Source organism: Hibiscus syriacus, unplaced genomic scaffold (genome assembly GCF_006381635.1).
Source record: "Hibiscus syriacus cultivar Baekdansim isolate YM2019G1 unplaced genomic scaffold, ASM638163v2 tig00110557_pilon, whole genome shotgun sequence".
Classification (NCBI taxonomy): domain Eukaryota; kingdom Viridiplantae; phylum Streptophyta; class Magnoliopsida; order Malvales; family Malvaceae; genus Hibiscus; species Hibiscus syriacus.
Window position 1 is genome coordinate 1724715 of NW_024062780.1, and position 13795 is coordinate 1738509.

The 13795-nt window shown below is 34.2% G+C and overlaps 1 protein-coding gene and 1 pseudogene across 1 annotated transcript; both read right to left on the reverse strand.

The window, feature by feature from the left end:
- Window positions 1-2684: 2684 nt before the first annotated feature.
- Window positions 2685-4921, reverse strand: LOC120132202 (annotated as a pseudogene).
- A 103-nt stretch (window positions 4922-5024) lies between these two features.
- LOC120132201 (protein EARLY FLOWERING 3-like) lies at window positions 5025-9976 on the reverse strand. The gene is made up of 6 exons (XM_039149013.1): window positions 9904-9976; window positions 9562-9660; window positions 8273-8495; window positions 7158-8029; window positions 6339-6390; window positions 5025-6233 (listed from the first exon to the last, which is right to left on the reverse strand). The coding sequence occupies exons 3-6, from the start codon at window positions 8483-8485 to the stop codon at window positions 5229-5231; spliced, it is 2142 nt and encodes a 713-aa protein (XP_039004944.1). The 5' UTR covers window positions 8486-8495; window positions 9562-9660; window positions 9904-9976; the 3' UTR covers window positions 5025-5228.
- Between the last annotated feature and the right edge of the window lie 3819 nt (window positions 9977-13795).

Below are 13795 nucleotides of genomic sequence, written 5' to 3' on the forward strand. Positions count from 1 at the left end.
ATCCTGAGAGTAGAGCCGAAAAGAAGAGCCATGACGGCGGCAAAGAAAATGGAAACGAATGAGGGGGAGATGGAGAGGGTTCCCGAGGTGGGACTCGGAGCTGGGGAATCAGCTGCGATGGCTGAACCCATGACAACACAAACAGCGACAAGCACGAGCATCAGAGAAGCCTTGGAGAGACCCATTGCTGCAATTCTTGAGCGTTGTCTGAAGGAAGAAAAGGATGTTTTTTTTTTTGAAAGATGGGAGAAAATGTGAGTGCGATAGGAGGGGTGGGGTCTAATATATATAGAGGGAGAAAGAGAGAGAGGGAAAGGCGGGCAGCTGCCCAGATTTCCTGCCTGGAGATTGATATCGTAACACTGTTCCATCTGGGACTAGCATCCTTTACTCATCTTCCATTAGTCGCGCTAATTTTTTTAATTTTTGGGGTGATGACAAGGCACGATTCACGTCTGAAACGTCGTCGTTTTTGGGTCAATAGGAACAGTACTTGATTACTTCTTAGACATTTCGGAGGAGGTACAACCTACGGTAGCGAAGTCGTGATTGACGGCCGCAATTGATGGACTCAGTCGCAAAACAATTGAAAAGAAGAAGAAATTATTTGATGGACCGTTCATTACATTATTCATAATCACAACCAATAAAATTTATTTATTTTAATAAAATTTCAAATAATTATTTATTCTTTATTTATATATACACGAAAGAAATGAAAATTCACAGCTTTCTTTTACATTAAAAAATGTTTAATACAAAATTAAGTGTTTAAATTTTATCTCGAAAAATAATTTAGTATCTAAAGAAATTTTCGTTAAAAATTAATGTCTAATATTTTTTCATATATACTTTTAAATTTCTATCGTTATATTTTTGAATTTTTTAAATAAAATTTTTTAAAAACTTAATTTATTTTTTTAAAAAAAAGACACCAAACTTTTAATGAAATTATTAAAAATCTAAAAAAAAACTAAAACATCTCATTTCATCCTTGTTACCATGGTGGAACACAGGAGGAATGACGACGAGGATGCATTTTGAGCAGAATTAGACGGTGGTTCAAATGGTGGTGACGGCGTGACATATGGATGTAGGGATCAATAAAAAATAGCGACGGTAGTTTAAAATTCGATGAAACTTCAAATGTTTATTCACGACAAACAACACAATTTATTAATGAAAGGTCATCGGGGGTTTAATCGATGACGATGATGGTGACAATAATAATCACTGTTAGTTGGCCGACAGACATAAAAGGAGGAAATGGAGGAGGGGAGACGTCACGGAGTGGGGGTGAAGGTTGGGGGAAGGTTCTGTTGGGTGCTTTTTTTGAAAAAAATATATATTTTTTTTTATTTTTAACTAAATTCTCAAAAAATATTATAATTTGACATGTGTTATTTAATATCAATTTTTAACGATGGGCACCTAAATGTATAACTTTAAAAAATCAGTCACACATTTTTTACGAAAATTTTTTAAAACACTAAAATATTTGTTGAGATAAAATTCAAGTAATTATTTTTTATTAAACCTAAAAAGAAAATATGAAATTCACTTTGAAAAAAATGAAATGAACGGATTTTCTTGATACAGACTAGGAATGACGTGTCGAAGCGGATTCCTCTTATAATTTTTCGGAAAGCTGAATTTTCATCGCGGGGCCTCAAAGCATCACATGTTTGAAGCGGAGGTTGAGCCAACTAAGGGAGAACACGTGGAGGGCCCAGCATACATTTTTTAGGGCAAACTATACCAGTGACCACCAACTATAGTCTCTTTTCATTTTGACCACTATTTTTAAATTCTTGTCAATCAAGCTACACAACTATTTAAATGCATTCAATCAGGTCACCTGCTGTTAACATTTAACGGAATTACTGATGTGAAAATTAATAAAATTGATATAATTACATATTTAATCATTGTTAGTTATATATTCTCTCAATATGGTCATAATTTTGATAAATTAAAATAAAATTAATTTTCTAATTAGATGGTTCCATGTGTCAACATTGAATTTAATGATTAAATTTATTTTAATTTAATATATTTATTTTTTATCAATCAGAGAGTGACATATGTCATCCTATGGTGGAAAGAAAATTAAAGAACCAAAGAGGGGAATGCTTGGAATCGAACCCAAGTGATTTGGGATTAAACTCAACCACTAGACCAAGCTCAAACATCCAATTGAAAGATTAATTTTATTTTTATTTATTAAAATTAGAATCAAATTGAGAGAATATATAAATAACAATAACCAAATATGTAATTATATCAATTTTATTAACTGTCACATCAACACTTCCGTTAAATTTTAACGGCAAGTGGCTTGATTAAATGCATTTAAATAGTTAGGTGATCTTATTGACAAGAATTAAAAAATAATGGTCAAAATGAAAACGGGCTGTAGTTGGGTGGTCATTGATATAATTTACCCTTTTTTAAAACAAAATTCCAACCTTTAAAGGCGTATACACTATACCTTTTTTTTTTTTAACCTGGCCTTGCTATAAGAATCTTTTCTAATTCTTTTCATCAAATACAAATAATTACATAATTTGCAAAACTAAAATTTAATCTTTATTTAAGCCAAGTCACATTGATTTTTTTTTCTTTTATAACTTACCTGTACAAATAGATTGAGATTTCCAAAGAATTAGGGCAATGTACAAAGTGTAAAAAACACATCATGCATCACTGGAGAGGATTAAATTTCATCCTAGTATGAAATGAGATCAAAGAAAGGACCTGATATACCACCCATAATCCCATGGATCCGACCTCCAATCTGGCAGTGGCAGGTCCTATGTTTCAGTCATTAGAAGCCCAAAACCTTTGGTGCTATCCGTAATAAAGGTTCCATGGCGCTCGGTGCGAATTTTCTGGCGAAAAGAAAACAGGTCGAACTCGGCTGATCCTTATACCTACATTGGGGACCTTTGTTGATTCTCCTGAGAAACTCTTCTGTAATGTCTGATCAACCAAATGTAGCAGGATGAGGCCCACCCCTTGACCAATCAACCCATGTGATGCTTCTATTTGCCAAGAGATTTGGCGTCTGGATTGTTAACATGGTGGGGAAGTAATGCTCGTCAACGTAACATGATGGTCGGCAGAACTGTTCAAACTTGGGATAAAACGTAACATCTTCCACTATGCTCATTGCAAGCTTTCGGTTAACTTCAAACCACTGCGACCCCATACGCCACTTGCTGATTTCACCTCGGGAGCCATGTTAGAATTGTAATGTCCTCTACCGAACAGCCCGGGGTCATTATGTACAGGTAGATGACACTGGAATTGAATAATGGTATGCAAGATTCGGAGAGTAGGATAAACCATTCATTGGATACGTCGAGCAGGGCATTGGCAAGGAGCCTCCTTTCGGCATCACACACGCTCATTCTTCCCCATTCAGCGGCCTGCGGAGGAAGAAAATAAAGAAATCAGGAACTCCTCCACACCCAAAAGAAGGGGGAAAAAGGGTACAAAATGTGTAAAAGAAAAACTATATTTTAACTGTTGAAGAACAACTGCCAAATGATCATTTAATGACGGATGGGAATTGCTCAGGTGTAACTGAAAGAGAGATGCATAATACAACAAAACAAGAGACAAAACGAAGATGACAGTTCCTATGGCAGAAGAAAATTTCCCCATATTCTTAACCCTCTAATACAACAGCCAACATTTTACATAGTAATTATAGGTCTTATCTGGGAGTCATCACAATCCCATCTTAAAATGATCAGATTCCAAAGAGCTAAACAGGAAGAATTTCTAGGTAGAATAAGAACCAATCAAGGAAACCAACTCATCACTACTTACATAATCAAGCAAAAATACACAAACCATGCCACAGAGGAACAAATATTAAATAAGGAATGGGAGTTTAAGTGGCATACTTGACTTGAGATTTGTCTCCGGTAGAATACTGAAGGAGAGAACTCAGCCTTGAAGGACGTCAGTGAATGGATATAGACAGAATAAAGCCCTTCATGGCCCTTGAAAACCTCTCCCAAAGAGGAGCAAGTGGCAAGGGCCCCTTGGTCAAGAACATAAAAGCAATCTTCGGGAGTCTATTAAATGGACACTTCTCTATTCGCGGCACGAAAGATGCCCTCCGTAATAACTCTATCGTTCATTGCATGAAGCAAACTCGTAGGGGGTTATCTCCAGTTTTCTAAACTATTTGGCTGTTCATCACAATGCAAAATTAGACTTCACAGTAGTTACCGCGTTATAAATCCCGGAGCGCCGGATCGTATATATTGTGAGGATCGAAAAAGCAATACAGAGAGAATTAAAGAACCCAAATAACTGAAGTGCACTCCATAGCAAAGCCTTATATTGGCTTGTCCTGGTTGTAAGCACCGGATCCTTGCCTTCCTCTAATGACCCAACCGACCCAGTTCTTGTTTGCATCTTTCAAAACAACTCTGAAACACCCGAATTCAGCGACTGGGGACAGACCCAGAAACCCATTCCTCTGTTTCCCGGTCAAATGCAGCAAAAATAAAAGCTCTTGCATCTTAGGCCTCCCCCCCCCCAACCAAAAAAAAACGAATAATTAAGTCAAAAACTCAAATCTTCAGGGTTTTTAGTGTCTAATAGAATTACAGATCTAGAGATGAAACTTGTACTACCTGACCAAAAAGATGAATACTCAAAACAATCGTAGCGTGGAAATCAAGAGTTTAGAGCAAAAGGGTATAGGCTAAACAGCGTTCTTATAAGAACCTAAGCCAAGATCAAGGCAGGGAACTAATTTAATGAAAGTGAAACAGAAACCGTAGTGAAAGATAGCGAATATACCATGTGAACGTATGAAAGAGGGGGGGTCTTAAATTGTATTTTAAGTCCATGAGCTTTCTATTGCAACCAGCTTGTTTTCTATCAGTTAGCTTACAATGCATGTTTATCCTTCAAAATGAGACAGCGAATCACTCGAATCACTAAAAGAAGATGGTGCCCAAGTACAATTGTATTGTATCATACGATATATCTTATTCCCCTTTAGGAAAGGGTCTTCGCATTTGCCCAAAATTTAAATGAGTACAAAACAAATCCTACATTGGCTTGTAATCTTACATGTAGACTACACCAGGCTCATAAAATAGAAAATTAATAATACAAGGTTACATTACTGTACCAAACAGTACATGAAAATTACCTAGCTATATAAGTCTCCGATCATTTACCAGTAATACCTGAACAAGCTAACCTGCATGATGTTTTTTTCTTTCTGTCTGTATGGATAGGAAAATACGAGCAGCTGATTCTGTGGCTGATCTTGGATTATGAGGCACAACTTTTATTGCTCTTGTTGTCTGGTTTGCCTCACGAAGCTGAGAGGCTCGCTCTGGAATGCTTGATGGAAGTTCATTTTGTCCTTCGACGGCTCTATTGGTCCCGTCTCTTTGTGCGTTTTCACCAGGATCGCTTGCTGTACTCCCTTGTAGCACAGTGTCTTTAGATGTCTGGAACTTTGTGACACGAGAAACAGCACCATCCTTGTTCTTAGGCAAATTACATGAACTTTGACGCTGCAGGTTAGAGTTGGCTCCACCACCAGATACCTGGCCACTGTGAGCATGGGAATCAGGACCGGGAAACTGGTTCATGAATTCCACAGCAGAGCCTGAGACTGATGGGTTCATGATTGGCATCCCATTATGAAGAAAATAAGAGTGACCAACTGGAGGAGCTCCTGGTAGAACCCCAATTCCTTGATGAGGAGCAGGAACTCCAAAAGGTGAGGTCATAAAGCTGGCCGCCATTGGAGCTTGTCCGAAAGGTCCACATCCTCCACAAGCAGATCCCATGAATCCAGGTCCAGGATAGGGCTTGTATATCAGTCCTTCAGAAGGGGACATGACAGGAACCAGCCACTGGTGCCCAGACTGAGGGAAACACCAAGGATTGATTTTGTTATCACCATTAACAAGGGCAGGTGGTGGATTTCCAATGAAAGGCCCACAATTAGAAGGCTGCCTACAATTTTTCACTGAAGAGAGGGATGTCCTACCAACCGCATTTTCAGCTGAGCACTCCATTTTATGGCTTGGCTTCTCAGAGTCATCTTTGTGTTTAGAGTGTGGTAGTGGCTTTATAATAAACTCTGATGGAAGCTTCTTTGCAGGAGAGCCTTCAAAAGAGGTTTTACTCAGATATGTTGCATCCTCAAGCAAGAAATGCGGTGAACCAGCAATAAGTCTCTGAACCTGTTTCAACCAAGCATTCAGCACTTTTGGCTGTATATAACATGTGTGTGTGTATCCATATGTGAACCGCCAGAAACTACTACACAAGATCAAGGACCACCTTACCTTAATCAGTCTATGCAACTCAAACACTTGCAAGGCAAATACTCTTTGTTGACTGTAGAGAGTAACAGAAATTGATCAAGAAAAAACTGCATAGGTCATAATATTACAGTTTTAACAAACATAATTGCTGGCAGGCGTATGTGGAATATCCACCTGGACGGCATCATTTAAAGCAATTCATAGAAACAAGAATTTCTTCGTTTCAGGGAAATATGACTAAAGTGGTTTTACAGGTGGAGTGTGTAGTTCTCTGCTCTGATGAGGGATTGTTGTGACAATGGCATACACCTTTGTCAGTTTCATTGAGGGGTGAAACATCTTCCTAACTCTAAAATGGCATATGACAAATGCAATATCACGAAAATAATATTGTAGCATTACATCACATAGAACAATAACAATGCAATAATGGGAATTAAGAAATTCTTTGAATGTCATCATTGAAGCAAGCTCAATGCAGAATATTTCATTTTGGTGAAATAAAATCCCAGCTTAAGAGACGCATTTGTTGCAAATAGAACGTTCTCAACTTTAAGCATGCAGGGAGGCATATATTTTCTTGTATTGAGGTATGCATGTCAAATATCGGGACAAGAATTTCACCATGGGACAAGGCAATGTGTCCAAATACATAACACTAAATCATCTAATATAGACTAGATTTCTTGTTCCACCTCTCCTCCTAAGGGTCATAGAAAGTTTCTCTTATACGTGCATGCATAACTTTCGCCATTCACAAATGCAGAAAGCTTGCACAGTTTTGCTATTACACATACAAGTAGATAAATTAAGACATCATACTTAACAAGAAAGACTTACTTGGAAATCTCTCTTCTCGCTTTCCAAAAACACTTTTGACCTATTATCCCCACCACATCATCAGGAGAAATATCCATGCCTGAAACAGAATCCACCATGGAGGTCTCAGAGGCATCATCACTTTTATCTCCATTCATGCACTGTAGAGAGCCAAATGCCTGGCCCCCACGGCACTGACTATCATAATCAGTTGCGTCAGGAACACTCTGATTCCCCTCTGAATAAGTCATGCTTCTCTGCCAGGGAAGAATTTCCTCACCAATACCTCTCATCAGGTCAGCACCATTAATGCATCTGTTATCAGTTGGTTCTCTGCCAGCTCTGAACTCTTGCACTGAACAAGCATCATTTTCATGCAATCTGATAATTGCAGGACGATCTCCACAATCTTCATCAAAAGAGACATTGGCTTCTTCAACATCTCCATCTATCTTTTCTCTAGTTGATAAAGCCGCAGCAGTTTTTAGTTTTACCGATGGCTCCCTCTTTGAGCACACTTTTAAGCTCTTTTCATTCTGGTTTCTAACATCATTTCTTAAATTGACACCAGAAGAGCTGCTCCGACTTGGATCCTTATCACCAATATTTCGGGGTTTTATTTGATGGCCAGAAGTTGTAGTCAAGGGAGTGATTTTTTCCCTATCAAAGCCATTCTTAGTTTTATCATACTGTTGATCTGTCTTAGACTCAACAAACACAGGAACCGTGAAATTATCATCATCCCTGACCTCCTTCCTCTGTTCGATGTGGGTCGAAGGAGTATTTACACTTACTCCCCCAAGCTGGCGATTACTAAATTTCTCAGCCAGATTAGTGGATGTCAAAGGAGATGCACGAGATGGGACAACCATATTCTTTTCAAGACCACCCCCCTATAAAAATTGATCAGATATAGCAATCAGATATAGTATAAACCACCATGCCTATGAAACGGCAATAATTCTTCAATCTGATAAAAAAAATTGTAAGAGATGATTCTATGAGGAAAAAAACCAGATGCCACAGATAACCCTCACCGAAATCCCAACAGATAATGTAAAAATCAACATAAATAGAAAAATAATACACCTTTAACCAATAAGAACAACAGAGACATAAAAACTGCAGTAAAATACCTGGTTTGAACCAGTAGGAACCCAGCTGCTTGAATTGTTAGGGTTATGAAGCAAGACTCCAGGGTTAAACCTCTGAGAAGGAATACTAAGCTGCTCATAAAGGGCCATCTTATTCCTTGGAGGAGCTCTTGGCCCTCCTTTCTCTGTATCATTAACATGAAGCCTAGGGAACATAGGCCCCATGATCATGTCATCATCTTTATGTCTCTTCATTACTATTTTTCTGAAACAAAATTTGAACCCAAAAAATTCACAAAATTCACTTTTGCACAAAATTCACGCAAATATCACAAAACTAAAACCTGCCTCTAAAAAATCAAGTTTCGACAAACCCATAAAGCAAAACTGTAGGATTAGACTGAAGGAAAAAAAGCAAATTTCCACAAAAATAAGGGCTTTGACACTTAAACCACACTCAAAATCAGTGTTCTATTATATGACCCTATAAAAAAATATTTTCTCTTCAATATTATGGACATGACATTCACTATTCCCAACAGCCTGCCCTATTTGAACAATAATTTTTAAGTAGGCAATGTTAAACTCCTTCCAACAGCTTCGGCTTGCAGATCAATTTTGTCTCCGCCACTACCAAGTTCGGAAAATTATCATTTGAAACTGAAACTCAGAAAGCGTGTAAAAGCAAAGTTGATAGAGATGGGCAGATGGCAACCGGTTTGGGTGGATTTTGTTCTCCCAACCTGATCCAATACTCCCAACTTTCCCTATCACTATTTGAATCCGAATTAATATTAATTTACCTGCTTCGAACATGATTCCAAAAATTAAAGGTAAAACAGACCCCAACCCGACAAGATTTGCCACAAGTCTATTTTTCACATAATCAGAGAAAAATGCTGCAAATCAGTCCATGGTGCAGGGGGAAACGAAGGAGCAAAAATGAAGCTACTAAGAACCAATATTTGTAACAAAATAAAAGAAAGCCATTCAAATTCTTCAAATATAAGAAAATCCATTCCAATTTAATAACTTAAAATGTTTCAATATTCTTCAGATTCTTAATTAAACCTTTATAATCTCCAACCCTTTAATTCTAAGATGTTCTAATTATTAACATAATCTATATCTTTCCGTAACAATCATTCAACAACAAAAAGTGAAAATTCTAATCTACATAAGCAGATCAAATAACCCAATTCAAAAGATCGATTAGTTATGTATAAAAAGACTGAATCAATAAAATAAAAAACAAAGAGAAATAATACATGACAGAATCATAATCAGATAACTGAAAATGGGGAAAATCAAAGTGGTAAGATTTTCTCTACCCAGAAACGGAGCTCGTCAAAGAAGGAACCAACGAAGATGTAAAGTGAAAGTTGAAGCAGAGAGGCAGCGAGGGCTTGTAGAAATCCACTTAATTGAACCTAAAATAGCATAAAGTGTTAGGTAAATTTTAGGGAACATAAGAAGAGGTGAAACTTTTGTGGAATTTGGGGGAAGCGAAGTGGAATGACACGGGAAGGAAGGTAGGTTAAAACGTAAAACAACAAGCAAGATAATATTGTATATGGTAAGGGCATTTTCGTAATTCTATTGAACGACGGATTTTCTCCGAATACACTTCGGGCTCGATTCCGATCAAAATTTAAAATTTCAGCTGTTCTTACCTATCGAATTGAGTCGAATCGAAATCGGTCGGCTTCTGATTTTGTTGTCATCCCTAGGAGTGGAGGAGAAGTGGATGAATGAGAAACACAGAGAGAGAGAGAGAGAGAGAAAAAAGCGTATGGATGTGGGCCCACAAGGTATATAATTATGGTTTTTATTATTTTAAACTTCGCCTATCCATTCTTATCCATTTTAAAGAAACATTTATTAAAAGCCAAGTTTTTTTTTTAAAAGTCAAACTATTGTTTTTGTTTTGCAATAGTAAGACGGGGAATTGTATAGGGATAAAGGGAAAATAACGACATTGGTAATAAGGCCAAATCTACAAAAATAATATTATTTAAATTATTTAAGGAAAATGTATCTAATCTAAATTAATTACAAAAATAGTATCTATTTTCTATCATAGGGTGTAGCATAACAAGCTGAGTTGAGCTCGAATATTACTGTGTTCGATCCTATTCGAAAAAATATAAAATATGATCTCAAATTGATTGAAAAATTCATGAGATTAGATTTGTCAGGCTCGATTCAAATAAGAAATAAAAAATTGAATCTCGGCTTGACTTGAAAGCTCACGAGCTTAAAATTTTCAAGTTTGAATCGAAATAAAAAATTGAAGCTCGACTCAAGCTCGAAAAAACTTGAACTCAAAATATTATCATGCTTAGCGTGATTGAAGCTCAAATTGAAATCTTAAATACATGAAAACTTTATTTTTATTTTATTTTAAGAAAACAACAACATATCAAATGTTAGTATTATTAATAATTTAATTTAAAAATCTAAAAAGTTAATATATTATTTTTTCTAAGTTACTTGCAAGCATTTTAAGTCAGATATAAAGTAACTCGTTTCGATTTGTTAAGAATTCGAGTTAATTTTAAACTCGAATCAAATCTATTTGATTTAAAAATTGACTGAACTTTGATCGAGTAACTCGCAATCTATCTCGTCTTATTTACAACCTTACATAAGATAAATATACATTCTATCAACCATATTTTTAAAATTAACGTTTAACAAGGCATATCTTTACCATATGTAGTATTTTTATATTTTTTATGACCAAACTAAAAGGAATTTAAATATATAAGGATTGAAAATTTTAAAATCACTATATTAGATCTTTCTGTGTATTTTTTATTGAAAAATTTGTTTTCGTCATCCTGAAATTTTATAAATTTACCCCTTTCTAAAATTTTAGAGGTTTATCCTCTAACATAAAATTCTAAGTCCGTCCCTATATGTACAATCTTTTAACGACATTTTTCGTTCAAATGAAAACAAACTTTCCGTTTGGTTATTGGGAAATTGACAAATAAAATTGCAAACGAAGATTTTGTGAGTATCTTTAATCGTTTACTATAATAAATTTTAATTAAAAATTCGCAAATATCTCATAATTTCAATTTTAATAAATTAATTTTTTTTATAAAACATTTTAAAGACCTCAATTTAAAAAGTATCACGGGATGTACTATTCATGAAACAATTTTTGTTTATTATTTAGGGTAAATTATGCGTTTATTAACTAAATTCTAAATTATAAAATTTGGTCTATTTTAATACATAAACTTTCAATTTTTAAAAAATCATATCTAAAGTTTAGTGTTTGTTTCATTTTAGTAAATCGTTCAAAATTTAACGTTAAATTTTGGATTTCTTTTTAAAATTTAAGTATTAAAACGGACCAAAACTAATAGTTTATGTATTAAACGTATCAAGTTTTTAATTATAGATACTAAAATTGATAGTTTATGTACTGAATAAGTAATTTACCCTACTATTCAAGACTAATCCGCTAATCGCAAAATATTCATGAAACAGTTTCCGTTTAATACTAATATTTTGTGTGTGGGATATCTTTGCTTATCTTCCAAGATCTGCTAGGTTTACTTTAAAAATATGTAGTAAAGTAAAGATGGTTTAGAAATGTTTGTTTAGTGGAGGGGTATATACATAGCGGGTAAAAGAGATTTTTTAATGATTTAAAACTTTTCCATATTTTTGTCATTCTTTTGTTTTGTTAATCTTGAAGTATATTTCTAGATAATTATATCCAGGATAAAATATATAAATGGTTCCCGACTATAGGGTAACGCTTTATTAAGTCCATTAATTATTAAAAGTTATAAAATGGTCTACCGATTATAGAATATTGTTTTGATAAGTCCTCTGTGTAACATCCCAAACTATGAGTTAGTGACTAAATTATAAAACTTCAGAATTTAGTGATTAAAGTGGAATAGTTGAATAGTTCAATGACTTATCTGTAAATAATTTATTAATTATTGTTAGTAATTATTAAATGAAGTAAATGGAAAATTGATCATTTGTTATAAAAGATATTTTTCCCCTTTAATAAGAGAAAAACACGTAGGGAGAGAGTTATATGGAAAACTCTCTTATTCTTCTTATTTTTTCTTCTCCACCGTAAACCAAGGGAGTAAAGGTGAGTTTTCTGATTACTTTATTGTTTGTTGATTTTAAGAAATATATATAATATTAATAAATTTAATTTAAATTAAAATATATATATAATATTTATATATTTAATTTAAATATATATATCCGGTCTGATATCCATTTAAATAATCGTTTATGCTAAACGGGGATACTCGTTTCCCTGCGGTTTTCTCTGATTACTCGATGGGGATCCCCATTTAAATCCCTGCGATTTTTTAAGCGGTGACGAGTACAAATTTTTTAAACGAGGATAGGGACAGGGTCAATACCCGACCCGAAACAGCCCGTTGTCATCCCTATTTGTTGGGGTATGTGTTGTGGGAACATTCTGGGTATAGTATAAGATTTATTTTATTTAACATATTTTTATTTATTCAGATTTTTAATAAATTACATGACGTATTTTGATTGATCAGTCAAATTTATTTTTAACAAAGTTGACGGAATGAAATAGATTAAATAACAATTTATAGTTAATGAGATAAATTGTTTCAAAAAATACTTGAAGTAACTTAGTATAAACAATATAATTCAAAGGACAATAAAGTCAAAACTAAAACCAATTTAAACTGGCTTATTGTAAAATCTGAAAACTAGATGACGTGGTGAAAAAAATAAACAAAATAATATCAGAAGTTCTTGTATTTTTTTTAAATAAATATAGTATTTATATTATTTTTCTCTTAACGTGACATTTTAATTTTGTAAACAAATTTAATATGGTCATTTGATTAATATTTTTTGTTATTTGATTAACATGATACTGGTGTGACGATTTATAGTGTTGACACGGTGATTCACAGTACTAATGATATTTTATCTGTCATATTTGATTATCAATTTAATTCATTTATTATATTATCTACCACGTTATCAACTATTATGGACTATCACCTCAATATCATAAATCGTTATATCGACATTGTAAATAATTATATTAGCACCGTAATGATCAACATAAAAAAACATTGATCAAGTGTCGTATTAATTTTTTTTATAAGTTGAAAGGTCAAAGTAGGTCGTTTTATTCTGGGAAAGTTTTACGTGCGACAACCTAATATACGGCTAAGAAAATACGCTATCGATTTTGTTATTATTTTTTTAACAAAATTGGTAAAAAATTACCGAAAACATACCGGTTTTATTATTATTGTGTATTTTTTCAGGTTTGATAATATATCCGGTAGAAAAATAATATTTTAGGTAGTATTTTACTGTATATATTACCAAGCTCGATAAAGCACCCAATAATAACAAAACCGATCTAAATAATAATATTTTAGTTAATTTTTATCGATTTTATTAAAATAATAATAATAAAACTAATAATATATATCATTAACCGTATATTAAGGCTGGAACTTATCTTTTATTTTAGCCGGAAAAAATCATTTAGCGGGAAGGGGAAAAAAAGACAAGGTC